Raw genomic sequence first — 26979 nt, forward strand, 5'->3', positions numbered from 1 at the left:
GGGTGATGCAAATGGTTAACATGCTCAGCTGCTAACCAAAAGGCTCTTCAGAAGTCATTGATCTACTTCTGAAAACTCCACCACTGAAAACCGTGTGGAGCACAGTTTTACTCTTGTATTCATGGGAGTCAGAACTGACTAAGTGACAACTGTGTTGTTTTGTTTTGTTCCTTACCATCTTTGTTTACTCTGTTACCCAAAGAGGAATGATAAGACAAAAGCTCAGGGTCTCCTGTTGGGTGGGTATGCCTATGGGAAATCCTGCTATTTCAAGGCCGTGTGAGTGGAATTTGGGTGAATGAAGGAGGCCTGCCCTTTAGAATGTGTGAGTCTTGCGGAGCATACATACTGTTTACTGTGAAGACAGAAACCTGGCACGGCCAGTGTCGTAAGAAGGGTCACTTGGCTCAGCCAACAAAATTATGCCTAACAATGTTTGATAAATGCTTTCTGATAACGATGAAGAGATGAATCATAATTACAGGGTTTGTTCACTTCTTTTTTCTTACTTCTGCATAAACACAATAATCCCTTTTAATGAACACAAATCTTATTTTGAAATAAGATTTAAGAACTGTATTCATGACATTTAAATTCATTAATATCCTTCTATCAACATTCTCTTGAAATCTATAAACACTTTTCGCCCTTTACATTTGTGAAGGATATTAATCATTGCTCACTTAAAGTTTAGTCTAATGTTTCATAGAAATATTTACCAAATTTCCTTCCCATGCCCCGTTCTTGTTATTTAGACTGAGAACTGTGCTATGATTTTTAGAAGTGTTGCACATACTGTGTATATGGTCTTATACAAAGAACAACCTAACTGTGCCCCTTCCCATATATAGTGAATTGTTAAACTGTATTCCAGAAGGACTATGGTTTTCTTAGTTCAGAAACTAGATGCTGACTTGGGCTTACCTAAATAAGAAGCTCCATATGCCCATAAATTTGGTAAAACTAAGTATGATAGGTTCACTCTCAGTATCTAAAGGTGTAGGGGAAGTAATGCAATTCCATATATGGTCATTTTCTGCCCGTTAAAAAAAAAAAGTAATCTTAAAGTCTTAAAGACCAGACTTAATATTAGAATGTGAATTATTACATGTTTTTTATATTCAGATAATTCACATAGTAGCTTGAGGATCTTTTCAAACACTTCATCCCTCCTTTATATTTTTGAAGTATCCTTTATTTTTCAAGAAACTTCAAAATTATGGGTTTTTTTGGAAGGAAAGAGAGTAAACCTTGTAAAGAATAATTTAAAAGTGCTTGTTGACTATAGCTAGCTGTAACAACAGGCTTTATAATTTACTGGTATTAAGGAACTACTGGAGTCCTGATGTGGCACCATAAGATAAGCACTGGACCACCAAGTTGGTTTGACTCAATCGCAAGGTTGGTGGTTCAGACTCACTAGCCGCTTCTCAGAAACCCTATACAGGGTCTCTATGAGTCGGAAACAACTCAACAGCACTTAACAACAAAAAAGGCACTACTTACCAGGAAAAATATTTGTTGGAATATTTGTAGTACAGTAGACTTTAAGTGTTCTTGATCCAGTTTTCTGTACGATGTTTTGTGAGGAGTTTTTCTGAGGACTGTGAGGACCTCTTTGCCCCCTCACCTACCTGTTAGCTATTTGGCTGTAGATTTAGGTCAGACTCTTTTTTTTTTTTTTTTTCTTCTTCTTTGTTACAGTTGAGGTAATATTTGTATGGGTTTAATAGCTTGTAGTTGAATTACTTACAATATAAAAACAAAATGGATGTTTTATTATAGATATTTTAGAAGTTAAAAATGAGTTGTTGTTATTAAGTGCTGTCGATTCGATTCTGACCCATAGCGACCCTGTACAGGGTTTCTGAGGCTGTAAATCTTTACGGGAGCAGAAAGCCTCATCTTTTGCCCATGGAACTTCCAGCTGGTAGTTTCGAACTGCTGACCTGAAGGTTTGCAGCCCGATTTATAACCACTACGCTACCAGAGCTCCTTAAAAATGAGTAGTAGAAGAAAGTAAGAGTCACCTGTGGCCCTATCCCGTAGTCTTCTTCCTATGTATATGGTGTGTGTATGGGCCTGTTGGGGGACCATAGACCCTAAAGATGTGTGCAGAAATGGAATCCTAAGTAATACTGTTTTATTTCTTGCTCTTTTCAAAAAGGAAATCTTGACGTTGATTTTTTTCTGTTTTTTTTTGTTTTTGGTTTTTTTTTTCTTTTTCTTTTTATCTTCCTGCTGGACAGCCAGAGTGTACTTGCCTCAAAAAATAGTAGTCCCTTCCTATGAAGCTGTTGTATGAAGGGGCTTCAGAAAGTCTTGGGAAAATTCCATTATCTTTTCATTCCATCCATCCATGATCTTTCTAAAGCCCCCTTGTATGTAAAGTGGAATTTGATAGAGACATCTGTTTTAGGTCTTACCTAGTCTTAAGTATTTTATGACCAAAATGTTCAAAGTAACAGGATTTTTTTTTTTTTTTTCACTTATGGCTTTAAGAATCATATTATAAGTATCCAAACTCTTCTTTCTCCCAAACAGTGGTCTCCCTTTCCAGATTATGACATACAGAAAATTTTCATCTTTAGAGACGATCTTTATCACCCCCTCCCTTTACTAACATCCCTGAGAATTCTAGTGGTTCTGTTGTTGTTAAGTCCTGTTGCTGTTAAATGCCGTCGAGCAGGTTCTGACCGATAATGGCTCTGTATAGGGTTTCTGAGGAGCAACTGAGGAGCTTGAACCGCTGACCTTGTAGTTCAAATGGACCTTGCAGTGTAGCACATTAACCCACAGTGCCACACCAGGACTTCTCTCTGATATATAGGAGACTGAGCCTTGGTGAAGGAACCCTGTGGTGTGCTGTAGGATAAGCACTGGTCTGCTAACCACAAGGTTGGTGGTTCAAATCTAGCAGCAGCTCTGCAGGAGAAAGATGAGACTGTCTGCTCCTGTAAAGATTTACAGTGTCTGAAACACTATATTCATTATTTCCTCATTAAGTGCCATCGAAAACACTATACAGGGTCGCAAAGTCAGAATGGTCTCAATGGCAGTGGGAGCCCTGGTGGCACCGTGGCTAAGAACTTGGCTGCTAATCAAGAAAGGTCAGCAGTTCAAACCCACCAACTGCTGTGTTAGAAACATGGGGCAATCTGTTTCCATAAAGATTACTGCCTTGGAAACCCTGTGGGGTAGTTCTACTCTGTACCCATCAGCAACGGGTATAAGTAGATCTATACCCACATAAATGATCCTAGCTCTTCTCTTAAATTTGTTTGTTAAAGTGGTAGATATGATTATTATTTTTTTTTAACTGTCTTTTCTTAGTTTAGCACTAAAGTCCTGTTGTCTTAGAAGAATGAAAAAATGAAATTTTGAATAATGTTCAATTTTAATCCTAAATGATTTTTTTTCCTCTGCCTCCCTTTCATTTGTCTTTTAGGTAAAGAAATTAAAAACATTTAGTGGAGATGTGTCCAAGCTGTCGCTGGCCGACTCCTTTATACACTACTTAATACAGGTGCCAAAGTAAGAATACAGTCATTGATCATTGTTGTATGCAGAATGTGATGTTTTAAATTACTGACATTAAATTTACAGCTTTATTGATTTCTTTTCCAGCTACTCACTTCGAATTGAAGCCATGGTGCTAAAAAAGGAATTTGTACCTTCTTGTTCTTCTTTGTATACAGATATAGTAATCTTAAGAACTGCTACAAAAGGTAGTTAACCACATGATCTTACTAACACACGTTTTGCTTTTATTAATTAATTATATGGTAGTCATTTGTGAAAAAGACTTTCCAATTAAAATTAGAAATGGAAAGACTCATTTTTTATCTACGCTGAAAAGGCATGTGAGATGTTGCCAGGGGTGGCATTTAAGGTCTACTTTTATTTCTACTGATTTAATTTACATATTATCCTTTCATATAAAGATTTCTTGTATCTCGGGCTTCCAATAGACGTGCTGATCATGACTCTTTCTTGAGTCTCTCCCTTCTGTTTGAGTGCTGTGTGTATGTGTGTGGTTTGTTGGGGGGAGTACACACACAGGTTGGGGACATTGGTTCAGTGGTAGAATTCTTATCTACCATTCAGGAGACTCGGGTTGGATTCCGGCTCTGGTAGCGTAGTGATTACAAATCAGGTCGTGAACCTTAGGGTCAGCAGTTGGAAACTACCTGCTTTTCCGCGGGAGAAAGATGAGGCTATCTGCTCTCGTAAAGATTTATAGTCTCGGAAATCCTGTACAGGGTCGCTATGAGTTGGAACCGAGTACATGGCACATAACCACCACCACCATCTACATAGCCACAACCATCTGTTACTGGAGGTATACATGTTGCTGTCATGGATGCTGAGCAAGTTTCAGCAGAGCTTCCAGACTTAACACGAACTGGAAAAAAAGTCTGGGAATCTACTTCTTGAAAAGCAGCCAACGAAAACCCTATATCAGTCCTTACCGCAACTGATCATGAGGCTGCTCAGCACCACGCAGCATTTCGTTCTGCTGTGGCTGGGGTCGCCATGAATCCAGGACTGACACCATGGCAGTCAATGACAACAACAAATGTAAACACAAAGCCTACATTCCTGGGCCACCTCCATCTCTCCTCCCATGCTCTGGCCTCTCTTAGTGACTGGGGCCCTGTTCTTCCCCGTGACTCCTCACCAGCACCTCATTTGCCAGGGTCTCTGATGTTTATCCTCTCTGGTTTTATCTCCCACTCACTTCCCTTAACCCTAGCATCTGGTGGGCTATTTAAGTTTGGGAGACTTACTGGGTAATTTTCATCTCTTTGAACAAATTGCTCAATTCTTTTCTGCCTTGATTTGTACAGACTCCTCTCAGAGCTGTTCTAGTGCCTTCTTACATAGGTTCAAGAGCATTGGTTCCTGCCTTTCGTAGCACTGAGAGGGCAGGCCCAGCACATTTGCGTTTGCTTCCTTCTCATGTCCGAGATGAATTCCCTGACCCTAGCTGACCCTCACACTCTCCAGCACTCATCAGTGCCAGCCTGATTTCCCCTCAGTCACTTTCTGGATTTTTAGCCATTGTTGTAGAATTGCTTCTTCCTATTTAGTTTTCCTGTGTATTTATTTGCTCTGTCATGTGTTGAGGTGAAGGTTTTCTCTTTCGCCTATCATATTTTCTTCAGTTTAGAGAGGAGAATAAGAAGTAAGACTGTTTCTTCTATCAATGTACAGGCTGATTCAAATTGTTTCCTATACACAATTTTATGCAGCACCATTGGAAGGACTGTGTGTCCTGTTCAAATAGAGATGAAAGCGTATGTTTTCATATTGAGCAATGCAAATTTGTGGGCACGGTAGAAACGTTTCTTATCTGGTTACCCTTCAAAAACTGGCCTTCTTAGATAACACAATGTAGGCAATGATCCAAGTAAAAATTTTTTTTTGAAAGTAAGACCAGGCTTAAAGGAGAATATAACTTAAAAACATTATAGGTGACAAGTTAATACCTAGATGTACTATAATTTAAATAATTTTTCTTCTTAACTCATCAAATACATAAAACATTTTAATAATATTATTTCTTTATGTAGGTGTCAAAAAAAAATTGGTGTTTAAAACTAGTTTGTCAACATAGTACAGTGAAAAACAATTTTAAAGCCTTAAATAGAATGTATAGCTTTAAATAAAATTGAAAGACGGTTCTCTGGGCCCCAAGGATTGGTGCTTTGCAAGTTATTTACATGTCCTCCTAGCCTGTTTATTTATTTATTTTACCAACTTATAGCTCATTGGCTAACCAAATTGTTGTTCTCTATTGGTTCTTATACCCCATAAATATAGTGTCAGAGATTAATGGTTTTACAGGGGAAATTTTTTTTTTAAAGACTTCTGAGAAGGAAGTTATTTCTACAACACCCTCTGCTGCATTTAAGGAGCTCTGGTAGCGTAGTTATGAGTTGGGCTGCTAACCTCAAGGTCAGCAGTTTGAAACTACCAGCCATTAGATACTGGAGAAAGATGAGGCTTTCTGCTCCTGTAAAGATTTATAGCCTCGGAAACCCTGTGTAGGGTCACTATGAGTCAGAGCTGACTCCACAGCACATAACCACCACCACTGCTTTTGAATTTTTTATGATTTGAACATTTCCATCCTTTTTTGTGATTTGTAACTGCATACACATTTGATTCCTTATTAAACTTTAGGACAAGGATGTCCAGTAGCAATGATGTATTAGCTATTGGACATCCTTGTCCTAATGTGAGGCGTTGTTGTTTTTTTCAGCCTTTGTATATAGATTAAGGTCATTGTTTGCTTCAGATACTCTTAAGCTTGGATGTGGTAGTTGTCTTTCGTGTCTTTTGAGCTGAATCCTTCTCTAAGCTGCTATGATGTATTTTTCCTGACAGAGTTGATGTCGTGTGATGGGTTACATTCTGTATTACACTTGGTGCTCCAGGCTGGGAATATCATGAATGCTGTAAGTAATATTCAAAAAATAAAACAACTTATGTTTTCAACCTTGATATTTGTCTCTTTAAAAGTATATAAGCATTTTTTTTTTTTTTTCTTTCTCTTGATTTGCCTCCTTTAGGGAGGGTATGCTGGCAACGCTGTAGGATTTAAACTGTCTTCTTTGCTCAAACTGGCAGACACCAAAGCAAATAAACCTGGAATGAATCTTCTGCACTTTGTTGCTCAGGTATGTGGAAGTGATTAATACAGAGAGAGAATGTGTTTGAGTCCCCCTTGGAGATGGTGAAGGTTTTCACCGCCGGGCATAAAGTGGCATCAAGCAGAGTTAGGAAAGGGCCCCAGAAGGACCTATTTGCAGAAGCATTATTTGCACATTCCTGAGCTGAGTGGTGCCTTGGGTTATTGTTATAGTTGTTAGGTGCCCTATTCTTAGCGACCCTGTCTACAACAGAACAAAACACTGCCCACTCTTGCGCCATCCTCACAGTTGTTGCTGGGCTTCTGAAACCCATTGTTGCTGCCACTGTGTCAATCCATCTCATTGAGGGTCTTCTTTTTCATTGACCATCTGTTTAACCCAGCATGATGGCCTTCTCCACGCACTGGTCCCTCCTGATAACATGGCCATGGTACGTGAGCTAAGTCTCACTCCTTTCCATTCTAAGGAGCAGTCTGGCCTTACTTGTTCCAAGACAGATTTGTTCCATCTTCTGGCAGTCAATGATGCATTCTGTTTTCTTCAGCATCACCCTCCCTAACTGAAACTCAACAGTTCTTCTCCGGTCTTCCTTAATCCTTGTCCAGCTTTCACATATATACAAGACGACTGAAAATACAATGTCTTGGGTTGAGTCTACCCTAGTCCTTAAATGCCATCTTTGCTTTTGAACACTTTAAAGAGATCTTTTGCAACAGATTTACCCAATGCAATATGTTGCTTGATTTCTTGATTACTGTTTCCATGAGCATTGATTGTGGATCCAAGTAAAAGGAAATCCTTGATGACTTCTTGTCTCTGTTTGTCATGATTGGGTTACAGTAGAGAGAAGTAGAGGAGGTAGGGAATAGGGCAGAGATTTATGGGCCTATACTAAGCTGGGAAATTTGGATTTCTTGTTCTAGCAGTTGGGAGTCAACAGAAGTCTGTGCACAGCATAATGGCATGACCACATTTGGTTTTGTGTTTAGGAAAGAAGGCAGTGTAGAAAGAACTAGAAACAGGGCGATTTCTCAGTAGGAGTTGGCTCAAACTGTTTGGTTAGTGTGAGGGGTCTAATGGCCAAAGAGAGGAGAAGACTGGTTATTAAGATATTTGTGGTAAGACTAATTAGACTTGTAACCATTTATATGTGAAGAGTAAGGGAATTGGAGCAGGAAGAAAACCACTTCCTTCTTTTGATGAGGTCTATGGCGTCCTGTTATGACGCTATAGGATAAGCACTGGACTGCTAACCAAACAGTCAGCAGTTCAAACCCACCAGCCACTCCTCAAAACCCTATACAGGGTCGCTACGAGTCAAAACCGACTCAATGACATTAACAACAACAACAATGGTGTGTGAATTTGTCAATTAAGCACTGAACCACTAACTGAAAGGTTGGCGGTTCAAACCAACCAGCCACTTCTAGAAACCCTATACAGGGTCGTTATAAATTGTAACTGATTCGACGGCACTTAACAACATGTGATACGGAATTAGCTAATTACAAAGGGAAAAAGTCAGCCCAGGACATTTATATCTGTGTTGTTGTTGTTATTAGTGCTGTAAAATCGGCTCTGACTCATAGCTACCCTGTGCAGAAGTTCCAAGGAGCGGCTGGTGGATTTGAGCCACTGACCTTGGGGTTAGCAGTCTAGTGCCTACCCTACAGTGCCACACTAGGATTCCATATCTTTGCTATGTAGTCTGAATTAACTTACTGGCCTTCTTTTTTTTTTCTTCATCCTTGACTCAACATGCTATTTTGACACCAACCACGTAGACATAGCTTTAATCGGGGAAGGAAGCAGAGTTGTATGTGTGTTTTACGTGTGAGCTTTAGAATGGGACAGACTGGAAGTAGGTTCGGACTTGTCTTTTATTAACTGTGCTTCCTCAGACAAATCATTTAAACTTTAAAGACACGTATTTCTACATAGGTATAGTTGCTGTCCCAACTCATGGTGACCCCATGTGTGTCAGAAGAGAACTGTGCATTCTTGAATTTTTTAATGGCTGATTTTTCACAAGTGGATTGTCTGGTCTTTCTTCTGAATTGCCAACCTTTCAGTTAACCATTTACACGACAGAGGGAAGGATTTCAGGGGAGAGTTAGTACCTACCTAAAAATGAGGTAATTAAGAGGGCTGAAGGAGATAACTCCATAAAGTGTTAAGCGCAGTGATTGCACTATAATAAGCTCTCTATGGATAATAGATGCTATTATTATTTCAGAATAATCTTCAGAAGGCAGATGACACCTTTAGCTCAGTGCTTAACTGACAAGTTACTTTGTACAACATTAACATGAAAAGTGTGTTCCTTATCCAGAGTGGATTGCAGATGCTTTTCTGACGGAGTTCTTTTCGATCTGTGTGTCTAGTTGCTCAGTGTCGCTTGGTCCCTGTCCATCTAGGGAAGTTTCCTTAGTCAGTAATTGTTTCCTTCCCACGGGCCTTCCTCTTACCCTGTGAACAGGCGAAGAATCCAAACACCTTTGTGGCAAGTGCACCTTCTGATTAAACTCAGTTCAAGAACTGGTTTAGCAGCTGAAAGTATCTCGATCATTTAAAGGCATACTCATAGGTATGGGTGGTATTTAAGCAGGCTAGATTGGATTCTCTTAGAAAACAATGTGCCCTGCTAAGCCACTACCACCTTCCATTGAGTTTTAATGCACATATTGCATTTCATGTCAGGGTTACTTGCTGTGGGAAGTCAAATGTATCTTAAGAGTAAGGGACTTCTGGTAAATCTTACTAAGAATATCAGAGTTCATTTCTCAGTGAATTGCTTTGAATACATCAGGCATAAAAAAAGAAAACAGTGATTTGAAGGCTCCTTTAAGCCCTAGGGAACCAACTTCCTCCCATATAGTGACAAAATTCTGTTTTTGTTCTAGGAAGCCCAAAAGAAAGATGCCACTCTCCTAAACTTTTCAGAACAATTGTACCACGTTCAGGAGGCTGCTAGGTAAGCAAGAAACATTGGGAAACATTGAGAAATGTTAAGAAAACTCAGGAATTTTCTTGTTTTTTTTTTTAAACTGCCTTATGTAAACTCAAGAATATTCACAACTTTTTGATGCAAGTTGGAACTTTAGAAAGTTTTATTTTATTGAAGCATCAGCCCTTTTCATTTGGTTACTGTGGTAAGTGTGCACCTTTGGAATTTGAGGGTTTTGAAATTTACTCTTTATTTTTAGTCTAAAAAAAACTATTGTAATCTGTTTTAATAAATATCATCAGTGTTAAAAAAAATATGGATTAAGAATTTCAAATCCCTCCACACCCAAAAGATAGAGCTCTAACAACACAGCCTATATTACCTTGGGAGTTGTTATATATCAGTCAGACTTCCAGGGCCAGAAATCACTGTTTCCTTGTAGAATCTTAACATGGTACATTTGATTTCTATTGCAATAGAAGGAACTGGATCCATACCAAGAACTATGAAAGGTTTTTAAATTACTCACTCAACTCTACAGAGAAAGTATCTACCAAACATTTGTTGTTATCCAGTGCCGTCAAGTTGGTTCTGACTCATAGCGACCCTGTAGGGTTTCTGCAGCTGTAAATCTTTGGGGGAGCAAAAGCCTCATCTGTTTGGAGTTGCTGGGGGCCTGCAAACACTGCCCTTGTGATTGAAATCCCCAGTGTTTATCTTGCAGAGCCACCATGCTCTCATATACCAAACATATAGAGCTCTCGTTAGATCACTTTAGTTTGTTTGTAATCCTAATAAAGATGGGTGCTTTAATGTAGTTGCAGTCTTTGGGTATTTGCTATTTTGAGTTCGGTTTTTTCAAATTTATAGTACCATATATCCAGTGGTAAATGTTCTCATCAACCCTCTTTTAGGGGAAAATAAAAGTGCCCTGATTTATAGCATATGTTAATCCCCGTGTATGACTACTGCTACCATGGCTGATTTTAAGCTACCGATGTGGTATTACTGAATACAGAGGTGGCTGTTGTGAGTAAGCTTCGGCACTCAGCACCTCACTTCATGTATTGATTCAGTTCATATATTTATTATTTGAGTGTGTATGTACAGTCATGACAGAAATTAACCATATGCCACTATGCACCATAGCTTTTTAATCTTCTTTCCCCCCATCATTGGCCAAAAACCAAAATCAGTTGCCATCAAATCAGTTTTTATTCATGACAACCTCATGTGTGCCAGAGTACAACTGTGCTCCATAGAGTGTTCAGTGGCTGATTTGGGGGGGAGTAGATTGCCAGAACGTTCTTCCAGTGTGCCTCGGAGTGGATTCAAACTGCTAACCTTTCAGTTAGTTAGGAGCTGAATCGTTAGCAGTGTGGGGGTCCTGGTATGATGCTGTAGGATAAACACTGGACTGCTTGCTGCAAGGTTGGCGGTTCAAACTCACCAGCTGCTCCTCGGAAAGTCTATACAGGGTCGTTCTGAACCAGAACCGACTCTGTGGCACTGAACAACAACATACACATATGACCACAGACCACATGTCTTTCCCAAAGTGGGATTATTATTTCAAAGGTGTAAAGAATTCATGTTTACAGATGACCAGAGTCTTCTCCAGGAAGAAAGGGAATATTATAAGATATGAACTATTTTGCTTTCAAATTACTTTAAAAAAAATAATAAATGTATGTAGGAATATCATTACTCTCACTAGTAAAGTATAGAAATGTTATTACGAGACATATGAAGAGAAATAATATGTATGTATTTTTTTTAACTGGTGTTTCTGGTTAGAATTAGATGGAGACGTTTAGCTACATATTCTCTTAGAAAAACTCCATTAGTAAGGTTTGCTTATCTGAAATGTAAAGCGAAGTACCTACAGATCACCAGTGGGCACCAATAAAGATGAGAAACTTTTTGGTTCAAAGAAAAATGGAACTTGACAATGATGCATCCTAATGCACGAATTTGCTAATTATATTTCACCTGGATTCTAGGTTCCACCATTCTCTTTACCAGGTGACAAAAACATTGTTTGTGTTCTACATACAAATCTTGCTTTAGCTTATGTAACAAAAGCAATCCATCCGGCTGTTTCTTTGCAGAATTGTTATCAGTGTGTTAGTTCTCTGCCAAACACAGAGTTCTGGCTCTGGCTGTTTGTGGCAAATGAAGGGAAGTCTGTAACCCCAGCATTTCCACGTTAACCTTTGCATCAGGATAGTCAACATATGTTCTGCTCCTTTTGAGTTAGAGCTTTCCTTGGCCAGAGAACAGTATAAGCCTCCCCAGGGTCCTGCTGACCTTCAGTTTTTAATGCTGTTAAGACCTGGTTTATAAAAATTATCTCACCAGCAAGAGTAAAGTTACAGCCTGCCTTCTTTGAACCAGGGTATGTCTTTATGAAGGAATCACCTCTTAGGAAAAGATCATGAAAGACTCACATGATCTAAGTACAGGGATAGAGAAATGTAATCATAGTAGCTTTCCCCTTCTGGTTCTAAGGTTGATCAACGACTGGTCTTGTTTGATGTACCCACATGACACATGGCTTCCTTGTGCCAACTGCTCTCTCTCCCCTTTCTTCTTTTAGATTTTCTCTGGATAACACAGAGGCAGAATTGCACTCACTGTTTGTCAGGACAAAATCTCTCCAGGAAAACATCCAGCGGGATGGAGAGCTTTGTCAGCAGATGGAAGATTTCCTTAAGGTTTGTAGGTGAACCGAGGCAGTCCCTCTAATTTCATCTTCTAGCAATACCACCAGGACTGCTTAAATTTGCATGGACGTGTTTGTGGAAAAAGCAGGTTCCCATTCATATTTGTCCTCGGTCAGTAAAAAGAACTTTGTAATTTAATGCCCATTTTTGGGGTTTTGTTTTGTGCATGTGTGTATGTGTATAAGCAGAGAGAATACTGAGTATCATCTAAAACTTAAAAAAAAAAATGTGTTTAAGAATCGGGCCTCTGTTTATCATTGTTCAATTTGCACATTCATAGTAGTGAACTGATATCAGGGTAAAGTGTTTACGCTTGGTCTATACCTGGCAACTCAAATTTTGGCTTTAAATCATAGTTTAGGAGTTCCTGTCTCGCAATCAGACTTTTGTAGAACAGAATAAAGTTTCACAGGAACCTTAAAGATACCTTAGAACCTGAGCCGTTGCACCTCAGCTTGTTTTTCATTGAAGGCACAAGCTACATTTTGGCTTGTTTTATAATGAGCATAGCAGAACACAGGATAGCTGTGCCTATCAACACCCAAAATACATTAGCCCTACAGGGAGTGTCCGGAGCCACTCCGAATAACATCAACACAAAAACAGCAGAGTGGACATGTTTGTGACAGCTCATTGTGACTCACTAATTACATAGTCTGACATACTTCTTTTATCTTCCTTATTAAAATTAAAAAAAAAAAAATGTGGCACCGTTTCACGCTTTTTGTCTTCAGTAAAACTGTGTACTCCCTTAAGTGCTTGGAGGTTTGCGAGGTGGAGTATGTGTGACAAGCTGCCCTTGATGCTAGGAAGGAACAGTGTGCTCCAACAGTTGTGCCAACTTACACCTTTGCTCATAATGCAGCTACTTCACCGTATTCTGACTGTTAGTGCCCACCAGCAAACATTGGACTTTGCTTTGGCTCTGCTCTGAGTTTATTTTTAAGCATATGCTCCATATTTTATTTCGAATATATCTGAACTCTTAAATTTTCCATCTAAAGGGTACTGATTTTTCTCAAAGTGCAATAACAATGCTAGTGCCACCACCACAAGTCCCTAACAGTAAGCCCATTCAGGAGCAAAACACACATTCAGACACTTGAGACTAAGAATACATCAAGAACTCATCTGGATGTTCATTTTCCACGAGCATCTATATTCAGTGCTAATGTCTTACACGAACTATTAATGCAGAAAGATGTATGATAAAGCAACTCTGCTTTATGTAACCTCACCTCTAGAATGCTCCTCTAAGGCAACATTTTTTTTTAAACAGGTGTGATAAAATTTCTGAAGTTTGGTTAGAGTTAGGCTATGAAGGGCCCCAGTACTGGTCTATAAACTTTGGACTTTACCCTATAAGCAGTTGGGGACCACTGAAGGTTTTTGATCAAGAAAATGATAGAAGTGCATTTTTTTTTGCAGGTCCATTTCAGAATTGTAATCCTTTGGATTTAAAGAATTACTTCATAAATTAGTTTGGAACTTTGGTCCTTACCAGCTAAGTTAGTTGTTGCTGTTAGGTGTCATCGAGTCAGTTTCAATTGTTAGCGAACAAAACAGTGCCCCATCCTGTACCATCTTCACAATTGTTATGTTTGAGCCCACTGCTGCTGCCAGTGTGCCAATCCATCCCTTTGGTGGTCTTCCTTTTTTATCGCTGACCCTCCACTTTACCAAGCTTGGTGTCCTTCTCCAGGGGCTGGTTCCTCCTGATAATATGTCTGAAGTATGAGAGAGGAAGTCTAGTCATCCTGGCTTCTAAGGAGCATTCTGGCTGTAGTTTTTCCAACACAGATTTGTTTGTTCTTCTAACAGTCCATGGTACTTTCAATATTCTTCTCCGGTTCCATAATTCAAATGCACTAATCCTTCTACAGTCTTCCTTACTCATTGTCCAACTTTCACACACATATTGAAAATACCATGGCTTGAATCAGATAGAGATAGATATAAAGTTGAATTTGTGCCTAAACTGCTAATGTATAGGCATTCATGTATTGCCAGTGTAGCTTTGGTCAGGTAGACATCAGGTAAAATGGTTCAGAAACTCTCAGCAGATAATTTTGATTCTGGTTGTCATTCATATCCATATTCAGAATGTTTCATTTTCCTAAGTCCTTAGAAAGATTTCAGTGCCTGTAACTTTTTTGCCTACTGGTATCCTATCCTGAGATGAGACATGAGGCTGAGCTAAGCTTCCATGTACATTCTTGTGAAGAGTCCTATTTTTCTGAAGTTGAGTTGTACTTGGCTGGAATCCATCCTTCCCTTTGTAATAGAGTGACAGGCAAAGGTTTATCCTTTCATTCATACCCTTCTCTCCATAAGAAAAATACAGCATGAATGCACGCACTGCCTTGGGCTACTGACTCAGATGATTACTTTCTCTGGTATTTGGTTTCCTAAATAGTTTTGGTTTCCTACCACCTCTTGAATGTGTTTGGTGTCAGAAAAGGGCTTTTAAGGGGAAGGTGCGTTGGAGTGAGTGGGAGGTAGTGAGTCTTAACCGAGATTTCTCCTTAGGGCTATTGCTCTCCAAGCACTTTAGAGAAGCAAGTCTACTTCTGAAAGCAGGCAGCCTGTAACCTTATCATGTACTGGGCCCGTCCCCTCTCACTCAAAAAAGAAGCTTTTCAAAGATAAGCCTTTTTTTTTTAAATGATCCATGGGAGATTTCATAAAATCTTTCATTCGTTCCTCCTTTATATATGCCCCATCCCCCTTTTATATGACAAAGAAAGCAATGAAAGACTTTATCTTCCCTGGGGGACTGTGTTCCAGTGTCTCCCCTCCCTATGACCACCATGCCTCCTCATTATACCTCAACGTGAATCTGGGCCAACCTCACAATTGTTGCCACACTTGAGTCCATTGATACTGCCACTTTGCCAATCCATCTTGCTGGAGGTCTTTCTTTTGTTAGATTAGTAGTCGAGTACAAACCACTTGTACCCAGGGACCTCTGGCTAGTATAAGGTTCAGATTTAAGAGAAAGAAGAACAAATATTAAGAGTGTTGGAGGTGTGCCACTAAGTTGGTTCCAACTCATAGCGACTCTGTAGAGGGGTTCTAAGAGCAGCTGGTGGATTTCAACCACCAACCTTGCAGTTAGCACTCCAGTGCTTAATTTAAAAATACAGAACAGCTGTATGCTTATGTAATTTTCTCAGTGACATTAAGGGTAAAGATTTTGTGAGTGGCATTCTACAGGTTAAAACCACTTCATCTATTTTGCTTCTTCTAACCTTCACACAGAAAAGGTTCACCTTACTTCCCTGAGGTTTTGTTTGGGTTGATTTCTTTTCTGTTTGGCTTTGAGGGCACTAAGACTTCCTTTTCCCGAGACCTGAAATTGAACCCAGGGAACACGTCTTCCCAGGCACCAGACAAAACACCAACCGCCCCATCCGCTGAACCTGTTTACCTTAGTGTGTGCTTGTTTGTGTTTCTGCAGTTTGCTGTAGAAAAGCTGATGGACTTGGAGCGCTGGAAACAAGAGCTCCAGGATGAGGCTCACACCCTTATAGATTTTTTCTGTGAAGACAAAGAAACCATGAAACTGGATGAGTGTCTTCAGATATTTAGAGACTTCTGTACCAAATTCAACAAGGCAGTTAAGGTATGCATGGTGACACCTCTCTCCTTTCACAGTTGTTTGGATGTCGATTTGTGTTTTATTTTTGTAGACCCCTTCCTGAGAGCCATGACAGAAGATGGCTCAGCATTTCCATTGGCACAGGGAAGTCTGGCCCAGGTACCTTCACCAGGTTCTCTGTGGGCATTATTGGGAAGTGGCTCTACTGCCCCAACACCGAGGGCTTCCATTTGGCTGCCTCAGTTACTTTGCTGCCCATACCAACTCCCTCACTAATTCACTAAAAGCATTTTGTTAGTAAAGACAATAATTATATTTTAAAGTCTCTCTCAACCAACCTCCCTCAGAAGGGAGACTTGTTGCATCAGGATGATTAAAAGGCCCTCTCTTTCCCATTTTGAGTGGAGTTTCCTTTAGGACTCTCCACATTTTCTCAAGCCCTAAGTTGTTAGGTGCTATTGAATTGGTTTCCACTCATACTTATCTATCACAACAGAACGTAACACTACCCAGTCCTATGTCATCCTCATAATTGTTAGGTTTGAGCCCATTGTTGCTGCCACTGTGTCATTCCATCTCATTGGGGGTCTTTTTCTTTTTCACTGACCCTCACTTATCCAAGCATGATATCCTTCTCCAGAGACTGGTCCTTCTTGATAACACATCAGAAGTATGAGAGATAACATCTCACCTTGGTCCCTTTTTAGGAATATTTTGGCTGTACATCTTCCAACACAGATTTGGTTGCTCGTCTGACAGTCCATAGTATTTTTAGCATTCTTCTCCAACACCATAACTCAAAAGCATCAATTCTTCTGCGGTCTTCCTTATTCACTGTCCAGCTTTCATTCACCAACAACATAATTTAAATGCATCAATTCTTTTGCGGTCTTCCTTTTTCACTGTCCAGCTCTCACATGCATATGAGGCATTTGAAATACCATGACTTTTGTCAGGTTCACCTTAGCCCCCAAGCTGACATCTTTCCTCTTGGACACTTGAAAGAGGTCTTTCACAGCAGCCCTGGGTTATTTGGAGTTCTCAACTCTCCTGTCTCTGTCCAACTAAGAAGAGGCTCAGCCATGGCCACGTTTACGCTCCTCTGTCCAAGCAATGAGCTCAGTCAGGAGGCGGTGGTGGGCTGATAGAGCCAAGTTGGCTCTGTCTGAGGCCCTCACTCCCAGTCAAAATTGTGTAGGCCAAAGAGGCCACCTGCATGATGCTGTCAAGAAACAGGCGCATCCCCTTCTACAGGCACCTTGAAAGGAGAAGGCCCGAGAGGCCTGGAGATCCTGGGGGAGGCCTGAACTGCAGGAGGAGCCAGCAATCAGGGAGGGGAGCCTCATAGATACTTGGAAGGGAAATTCCACCATCTGAGGAAAGTGATTTTCAAGTCAAAAGTGCTAATGATAACAGATCTGGGTTTACACAACACAGATCTATTCTATTTAAAGTAAAGTTTGATGTGTGTGCTTCGTTGGGATCAGTTCTGTTAGAGAAAGGTAGGTGTTTTGGAGCAGAGCAAAAGGAAGAAGGATTTGTAAAGCGTGCATGCTCCTGTTTCTCTTCTCTGTTTGTGAAAGTGGGGGTGTGGCCCAGGGTGGGGCTGGAGAGTTTAACCTCTCTACTGGGGTAGGCAGCTGCCAGAGCCAACTTAGCATTTCTGGTGCCTCTTCAACAGAACAACCAAAAAACCACACTGTCATCAAGTTGATACCAACTCACTGGACCCTATAAGACAGAGGAGAACTGCCTCCTTCTGGTTTCTAAGGTTGTAAATCTTTACAGAAGCAGACAGCCTCACCTTTATCCTCTGGAGTGGCTAGTGGATTTGAACTGCCCACCTTATGGTATCAGCCCAATGCTTAACCCACCAGAGTTCCTGGGAGGTGGAAGGGGTGTCTCTTAATATCTTTGTGGTTCCAAACCATCGTTAGGTAGAATATACCACACGTGAATGCATATTGTTGTTGTTAGCTGCTGTAGAGTTTATTCAGACTCAGCCACCCCATATAGGGTTTCTGTAAAGTGTTTTGGTAGGTTTGAACTGCTGACCTTTTGGTTAGCAGTCCAGTGCTTATCCTACAGCACCATACCAGGACTCCTGGATTTAGCATTGTATTTTCCCCTCTGCCACTGCCTCACTCAATAGTAACACTTCCTTGGCAGTTCTGTCTGTCTTGTTCTGCTTAGAAACCAATCAACTAGGGCTTCCTTGGAGTTCAAGCAGCAAGCATATGTGAAATCACAGACCACACTGAGGGGAGGAAAGTCTTTGAAAGTTGGGGCAAGGTATCAGATGCCAACTTAAGACAGGTGGTTAGAACAGGCTTGTGTGCGCCTTTGTATAGTCAGAGCCTCAGGTAGCTGTAGGAGAACTTACTCCCTCCTACACACACACAAACACACACACACACTCGTTCTCTGGGAAGGACGTGGCCCAGGTAGAGCAGGATGCAATGTCCCCGCTGTGCCTACACCTCCTTCTGTGGCCTTCAGGCTGGGGACTGGAATTGCACATGGCTCTCATGTGGTTCATGTATGTGAGGGTGTGTCTCCCTTCTTTGTTCAGGACAACCAGGACCGGGAGGTGCAGGAGCTGAGGCAGATGCAGCGATTGAGGGAACTGGAGCAGAAACGCCGATCTTGGGCCACAGAGGAGCTCGGGGGGTTTGGCCGGAGCAGCAGTGAAAATGACGTGAAACTGCTGACCACGAAGGGCACGGAGGACCTGCCCCCTTTTCTGGACTCCAGATCCATCAGCCCTTCCTACCGGCCCCCCAACGCCCGCCGCTCCCGCCTCTCCCTGGGCACCGTCGCTGACCGGGAGCTGCTGACCTTCCTGGAGAGCTCCACCGGCAGCCCCAAGGAGCTGGCCAAGTGCAACAGCCTGCCCCGGAACAGTGACCGGCAGGCCCCTCCCACACAAGCCTGGAGGGACTCTGCTGACCGAGACTCCAACCCTGCGTTTAGACCTCAGGCTCTGGAGGGCCAGGCGAAGGCCCACAGCCCACACTCAGTTTGGCAGAGCCCGCTCCCAGCCTCCCGGCCTGAGGATCCCAACTCTGCCTTCCCCCGAGCGCGGCGCAGCGGATTCAGCATTCTCCGAAAGAGGAACAGTGAGCCTGTGGGCCTGGGTCCAAGTCGCTCTCCTCCACTCTCACCGTTGGCTCTAGGGATTAAGGAGCATGAGCTGGTGACAGGGCTGGCCCAGTTCAACCTCAAGGGGCCCAAGGGCCCAGTGGAGATACCCCAGCTAGCCCTGAACGATGTCATGCCTATGGAACTGGCCTCTCTGCGGGACGGAAGCCTGCAGTCCCCAGATGTAGGTGACTGCAGCCTTACCCCCAGGGGCACAGGCTCCCAGGAGAGTCTTGGTCCAACCTGGGAAGATGTCAAGGCTGCCCCTGACCAACCCCGCAGCCCGGTTCTGGTGTCTGTAAATAGCAGTGGGCCTGAGAACAAAGATCCGGGATCTCAGTTCTACATCTCAGACACCACAGACTGCTCCCTGACTCTGGACTGCTCAGAGGGGACCGATTCCAGACCTGGAGGTGGGGAGCTGGAGGAGGGTAGGGACAGGGACAGCTCTGTGTCTTCTGGGGCTGGAGAGACAGGGGGCAGCCAGGTCTCCTCCAACCCTGCTTCCAGCCCTCCTGTGGAGGCCTCCCCTCTGGTCTTCGAGAACACTGAGCCCAGCTGTAAGGATGACTGCCCCAAGGACAGACCATCCAAAGATAAGGATGGGATAGCACCAAAGAGAAGCTCCCTTAAAGAGACCTCCCCAGGGCCCTCCAAGCCCAGCAGTGTTCGAAAGAGCCAGGGTGTGGTGCCCAAGCCTGTGCGGACCTTGCACTCCTCAGAGAACGAGAGCATGCGGAAAGTTGTGCCCATCTCCAAGTCAAGCAGGGGGGCTGGGGGCTGGAAGCGGCCCGAGTTGCCATCTCGGGTGCCCCCCCGGGAGGCGCCCAGCAGCACAGACACGCTGCCCTTGCGCCGGAGCTCTGTTCGAGGGCCCTTGGATACCTTGGCCAGGAGGTCCTCTGTGGGCACCATGGCCGTGGTGCGGCAGGAGCAAGTCAGCAGCAGCCGTCTGGGGAAGGAGCCCTCCTTACAGCAGCGGAGCTCCATCAAGAAACCCAGCGCCAAACCCCTCAGGAACGTTCCCAGGCAGAAGCCTGAGGAAATCAAGATCTGCTGCTCCAACTCTCAGGGTACCGAGAGCCCTGAAGAAGAGCCCAAGACCCCCCCTGCCCCTAGCCTCCCCCGGGTCCCACCCACCATCCCCAGCTTTGCCCGAAACACGGTGGCCTCCTCTTCTCGGTGTGTGAGAACAGACTCCACTCCTGTGACGAAAGCTCCCGGGATCACTCGGACAGTCTCGCAGCGGCACCTGAGGGTCAAGGCTGGCCCTGAGAATGCCTCCCCCAAGAATGACGTCACCCTGAGGCGGGCCAGTAGTGCTCGCATGTCCAAGAAGTGTCCAGAGTCCACTGAGGGGGCCAGTGCCAACACAGAGGCCCCTCTGAAGGGTAGAGGGACCGGGGAGAGGGCCTCCCTCAGACTGAAGGACTCAAATCGGACCACACTGGGGAAAATGCTGAATCCCTTGCGGAAATGATGGGTTGAGTCCTCTCTTGACTCCTGGGATCTGGGTGGGGACGATGGCTTCTGGGATGAGGACAAGGAAGAGGCCAACACTGAAAGGTTTTGTTCCATGGATAGCAACCCCCGGTGCTACCTATTAACGATCTTGTCACTAAAGGTACCATCTCAGAGGCTGTGGGCCCTGGCCTGCTGTGCAGCCTGCCTCCTGCTGTAAGGTCCTAAGTCTGAATGTACATTCACTACTGTGATGGACAGCACCTCCCTCACACTCCCACAAAGGTCTGCCGGCCTGAGGGTGTGTGCGTCCCCTGAACAAAGATCCTGTGACGGACTTGGTGTGTAAGATGATGTTCTTATGTAACCAGTAAAAAAACAAACAAACAAAAATTTTTTGGCCAGTTTTTATATATCTAAGACTTATTTTTTAATATTATGAAACTTAAATGTTTTAGTTGATTCCTTTTGCAAAATGAAATGTTTCCCCAGGGGAGGAGAAGACAGGAAAAAAAGCACCCTTAATATGAAGATATGTTTATCTTCCTCTGTTCCCTAACCTCAGGGTTCCGCCTGCCCTCATACCACACTGCCCATTGCCAGCAACTGGACTTCCCTGAGAGCCATTGGTCCTGTGGTCAGTGATCTCCTTGAATTCCTGGCCTGTTCATTTGCCGTTGTGTAACTCTTAGTGAAGGTTTGTACATGAGCAGGAGGAAATGTCAGACTCGGGGCAGAAATCAAATGTCTCCTCCCATGTGGTCATGGTAGACACGATGGGCAGAGGGGAGGGAACCCTAGAGCGTGAATGGCTGGGGTTTCCACATACCCAGGGCCTCTAGCGGCTGGGCAGGCCTCACCAGGACAGGAGCAAAGGCCCCTGGTTGGGTTTTCCAAAATTTAGAGGAGTCCTGGTGTGGGACTGTGGGTTAATGCGTCAGACTGCAAAGCCATTTGAACTGAAAGGTTGGCGGTTCAAGCTCACCAGCTGCTCCTTGGAAACCCTGTACAGGGTTGCTATGGTTCAGAACTGACTTGACAGCATGTATCTGCAACAACAACATATTCCAATGGAAAGGTATCTGAGGCAGGTCATCTGAGCACCTGTCTCCCAGTCCATGTCTGCCCATCTGTATCTGCTGTAAAACTCAGGGACGGCTGCTATGGATTATGTTCACAGTGGTTCAGGAAGGGTACACACACCCTGTCTCCCAGCCTTCTCTACTCTCCTCTGGCCCCCTCTCCTCTTTGTTTCCCACTCAGCACTTTCAACTTTTCTAATATGACCTGGGGCTGGGGACTCTCTCTCTTTTTAACCAGGGCTTTTTAATGTACATTGACATCTATTCCTTGATTCCAGGAAAAAAAGAAAAAGAAAAAACTTGTTGCCATCAGGCTGATTCTGACTCATGGCAACCCCGTGTGTTACTAGAGTAGGACAGCTATGTAATCTGAAATCTATGGAAGTAGATGGTCAGGCCCTTCTGGGGACTCCACTGGGCTGGAGGGGAGTGAGGTGGCTCCATGCGATAAGCACTAGACTGAACCACAAGGTTGGCAGTTCAAGCTCACCAGCCGTTCCACGGAAGAAAGATGAGGCTTTCTGCTCCCACAAAGATTTACGGCCTTGGAAACTCTAGGATCGCTATGAGTCAGATCCAACTCGACAGCATTAAACAACAGCAACTGGGCTGGAGAGGAGAGTGTTGAACTGCCAATCTTTTGGTTAGCAAATAAGCCATTTATGTCACTCAGGGACCTGTTGCGTGGTATGTTGTTGTTTTTATGTGCCGTGGAGTCAGTTTCTATTCATAGTGACCCTGTACAGGGTTTCCGAGGCTATAAATCTTTACAGGAGCAGAAAGCCTCATCTTTCTCCTGCGGAACAGCTGGTAGTTTCAAACTGCTGACCTTGCAGTTCACAGCCCGATTCGTAACCACTACGCTACCAGAGTTTTTAAACCTTGAGAAAATCCAAATGGAGGTCTTTAAAAAAAAAAAAAAAAAAAAGCAGCTTCCATATGAATTTATATCAGGTAAAACAAATTGGAAAGAAGTCAGGCTTCATTCAAAAGGAAGGGGAAAACATACTTTTCCCATCAATGATCATTTTACTCTTTCCTACTGAGAACCATTAAGAAAAGAAGAAAAGGAACTCTTGTTTCTTTTAAAAGCTGCCATTCCTTCGCGCCCCCTCCCCAATTCCCCCAACCCATTTCTGTTTATTTCTTGGTAAAACCTCATTTTGGATCCAACTGTGGTAGATGGACTGGGACAAATGATGTATTTGTGATGAATCCATGTGATCAAGGCCATGGATTCGCTCCTGCAGAACATTACCTTCCAACTGGATTCTCCACTTTGAGCTTCCATATATCAGCTAAATTGAAAAGGTAAACTTTATGCCTGAAGAAGTAAGACATCGGAATCCAAAACCTCTTGTAAGACTAGCCCCAGGTACTTATTTCCAACATCTGAAGAAACCTAAGAATTCACATACTTAAGCAGGCAGACAAAAAGTTTAAAAACTTGAGAGTCCAGGAGTGGTGAGAAACGGTGAATGGTGTCTGGATTGTGGGTAGTGGCAGAGTGGGGCCCCACTTCATTGTTGATACTGTGTGTGACTTTGGTCAGTCCCTTATTCTCTGAGAGCCTCTGTTCCCCATTCCATATCAATGGGAGCCTCTGTGGTGGTCTACAAGGGCCAGCCCTACCAGCTCTACGAGTTCAAATCACATATCCTCCTCTGACCTGGAATCAGCGTCTCAGAAACAACCCCTAGTGTCTGTAAAGCAAAAGGCCTTACTTAATAGCCTGCTTGAAAGAAAGCACCTTCACAACGAGTTGTTGCTTTAAAACCTAATGATAAGCTGAGTTTCCCGAGAAGCAGTCTGTTACTTAGCCCTGTGTACAACTTTTGTGTGAGCAGGTGATCCTTCTATTGTCTTTTATCAGTAGTAAGCTTGGAAACGTAATTTAAGTATATAATGGAGAAATGTAAATAGGTTTCTATATAAATTTGTTTTAAGATGAGCTGAATGTATTTAATGGTCCATTTACATGTTCTTTTATGTTTCATGTAGTTTAATAAAGTTCCTGTGTACAGGAGTTGAGTTTTATCTTTGGCGTCTTCTGTCCATGTGTTTGTGTGACCCTGACGAGGGAGCATGTCATTTCCTGAACCGAGAGAAGGATGTATGAGGTACAGAAGGGTTGGGACACAGCAGTCTTGTCTCAGAAGGTTTAAGAGTCACCATGAGGCTCTTGGCTTTTTATCTTCTTGGTAGCACAGAACGTACATTGAACTAGAGGCTTTGGTCGGGGTGGTGGTACCAGAGTGGTGGAAATGCAAGCACATCTCTGACACGAAGGCCTCGGTGGAATGCTCAACACCTTGAGCACATTCACTCATTTGGTTCCATGTTTGGGGCCAAGGTTTGTGTAATCTCCGTGGGGCCGGCATGTCTGGATCTGTTCCTGTGTGTCCTCATGAATTTTGGCTCAGGACACGATTAGGAAATCACAGCTCACCTCTGTGGCTTGCTCAGGAATGTGCATAGAGGGAGGGAAGGAGGGAGGTGTCCTTTTGTTTGAAATGCTCTGGTAAAGAAAGGGGGATTGTGTCTTAAGATGTGCCTGGTACCTCAGGGTTTCCATACCAACCTTTTTTAGGTCTAGCGACACTCCAGCTGCATTCTGAAGTGCCCTGGGAGAACCTCGTGGAGCCAGTAGATTAGAGAATGGATGATGTTCTGGTGAGTTGCTGCTTATTCTCTGGACACTTAGAACCATGTTTTGCCTGTGAGTCCCACCTTGCTCCATACCTTCAACCCTGCTATACAAGAAGTTATATAATGCTCCCTACCCCATAATAATGCTCCCTACCCCATAATGGATCTCAAGTACTTCTGTTCCTACTCTTTGCTTTTATGACTTTTGCAAGGACTGTCTAGACTTCCTGCTACTGATTCACACTGAGTTAGAGACTGGTTTTCTAATTGGCCATTCAAGAGTCTGTATATTTTATGGTCTAGGATAGTTTCGTGGAACTATTAATTCAACCTTCCAAGGTATACAAATTCAGGAAATGCTGCCTCTAAGAGTACATCTATTCCACACCTGCTCCTATATGGCAATATGACATTTTGTAATTTTCCCATTAAAGAATAAACTTTGTTCTTTGTTTGTATGTTGTTGTCATGTTCCGTTGAGTTGGTTCCAACTCATAGTGACCCTGTATAAGGTTTCCAAGGAGAGGCTAGTAGGTTAGAATTGCCAATCTTATGGTTAACAGTTAAGTGTTTACCCTACAGTGCCACACCAGGATTCTTTAGTTATATATATATTGTTGTTGTTTTATGGAGTCCTGGTGTGGTGCCAGAGGATAAGCACTCAACCTCAAGGTTAGTTTGAACTGAGAAGTCAGCGATTCAAACTCACCAGTGCTCTTTGGAAACCTTATACAGTCGGAACCGATTCAATGGCACTTAACAACAACAACAATGGTCAACCCTTCATCTCCTTGTTTTTGTTGTTGTTGTTGTTGTTAGGTGCCATTGAGTCAGTACTGACCCATAGCGATGTTATGCACAGCAGAATGAAACACTGCCTGATCCTGGGCCAGCCTCACTACTGTTGCCACACTTGAGTCCATCGATGCTGCCACTTGGCCAATCCATCTCATTGGGGTTCTTCCTCTTTTTCTCTGACCCTCCACCTTACCAAACATGATATCCTTCTCCAGCGACTGGTCCCTCCTGACAATATGTCCGAAGTATGAGGACAAAGTTTGGCCATCTTGGCCTCCAAGGAGCACTCTGGCTGCACTTCTTGTTAAGTGCCATCAAATTGGTTCCGACTCATAGTGACCCTATATAGGGTTTCTGTGGAGTGGCTGGTGAGCTTGAACCACTGACCTTGGGGTTCAAACTGACCTTGCAGTCCAGCACATTAACCCACAATGCTACACTAGAACTCCCTGCATCTCCTAACCACCACCACCCACCGCCGCCCCCACCACCAAAAAAGGAAGAAGAGATTTTTATCTTTATGTGTGTTTCCAAATACAAATAAGTATAAAAATATAAACCACATTTGAATTAAAACATTGTATCTGGTCACTCAGTACGTACTCCTTAAAATTATTTGGACCATGAGTATGAACAAAAGGGCGGACAGTTGTTCTGCAAAGCCAGCCTTCTCAGCCCAGATGAAGTAACAGCCTAGAACTCAGATGGAATCTGAGGTTGGCTTGAAAAATAATCCAGAGTAACCTCTGCCTGGGGGCTTTTTCCATCCAAGAGTATCTTCCAGTAAATTGGCCTCACTGGACAACCCAGGTAAGATAAAGGTGACATTCCTGTAGTTGAAAAAACATGGCTTTTCTGCCTGTGCAATGGAATTTTAGGCCTGTTGGTTGGTAGGTAAGACAACTGAACCCCACCACAAGAAAGAACATGGCCCCAAGAAGCATTCAGTCTACTACTCTTGAGCCCTTTACAATGGGCCTACTAGGAGCTGGACATGACCTGACCATCGGCCTGCAGAGGGAGGGAAGGTGCCTGGTGCCTTTCAGTGAGGGGCTGACTTGAAATCCCTGTCAATGGATGCGTGTCAGGTTTGTCTCTGGTCTCCTCAAAGCATTTGAGCACTGAGTCAGACAGGCAGTCCCTGACTCACAAGCAGGTGATGTTCCCCAACATTGTCTGCAATTAGATTTCAAGTCAAAATGCATTTTCCTAGAGCAGCCATGCTATGAAATATAGGTAGGTTTCCAAGAGAGCCCATTAGAAACCTCTTTAACCCATCTATGGGTGGACTATGACTCAATGGTAGAATTCTCACCTTCCATGCAAAAGGAGCTCTGGTATGGAAAGCAATATGGCGCTACCTCAGAAGGTTAAAAATAGAAATACCATTCGATCCAGAAATTCCTCTACTTGGTATTTACCCACAAGACAAACGAGCCACAACATGGGAAGATATATGCACACCAATGTTCATAGCTGCACTATTTACAATAGCAAAAAGATGGAGACAGCCAAAGTGCCCATCAACTGAAGAATGGATAAACAAGCTGTGATACATACACACAATGGAGTATTATGCTACCTTGAAAAATAACAAGGAAGCTGCATGCCACTTCATAACATGGATGAACCTTAAGGACATTATGTTGAGTGAAATTAGTCAGTCACAAAAGGAAAAATACTTCATAGGACCACTAATGTAAAAGAATAAGAAAAAGAACCCATACTAACCCACTAAAGTGGATTCTTAGTGGGTTGCTAGGATGTAGGAGTAGGGATAGGGGTGGGAGGTGAAAGTGGAGCACAGGACAGGGAATAGACACAAGATAGTTTGGGTATTGGTAGGGGGGCAATATACAAGTAGGGAAAGGGGAATCGAAGAACAAAGCAGATGGGAGAACAATTAGACAGGTAT

The 26979-nt window shown here is 43.1% G+C and overlaps 1 protein-coding gene across 1 annotated transcript in view; it reads left to right on the plus strand.

The window, feature by feature from the left end:
* Positions 1-20554, plus strand: part of FHDC1 (FH2 domain containing 1) — a 35532-nt gene extending 14978 nt beyond the window's left edge. The window contains exons 4-11 of the mRNA XM_006875502.1: positions 3449-3534; positions 3628-3728; positions 6394-6464; positions 6579-6686; positions 9563-9633; positions 12206-12323; positions 15793-15957; positions 18506-20554. Coding sequence (XP_006875564.1) covers positions 3449-3534; positions 3628-3728; positions 6394-6464; positions 6579-6686; positions 9563-9633; positions 12206-12323; positions 15793-15957; positions 18506-20554 — 2769 coding nt within the window. The remainder of the gene's footprint in view (positions 1-3448; positions 3535-3627; positions 3729-6393; positions 6465-6578; positions 6687-9562; positions 9634-12205; positions 12324-15792; positions 15958-18505) is intronic.
* Positions 20555-26979: the final 6425 nt, after the last annotated feature.

This window comes from Chrysochloris asiatica, unplaced genomic scaffold (assembly GCF_000296735.1).
Source record: "Chrysochloris asiatica unplaced genomic scaffold, ChrAsi1.0 scaffold00329, whole genome shotgun sequence".
NCBI classification, from domain to species: domain Eukaryota; kingdom Metazoa; phylum Chordata; class Mammalia; order Afrosoricida; family Chrysochloridae; genus Chrysochloris; species Chrysochloris asiatica.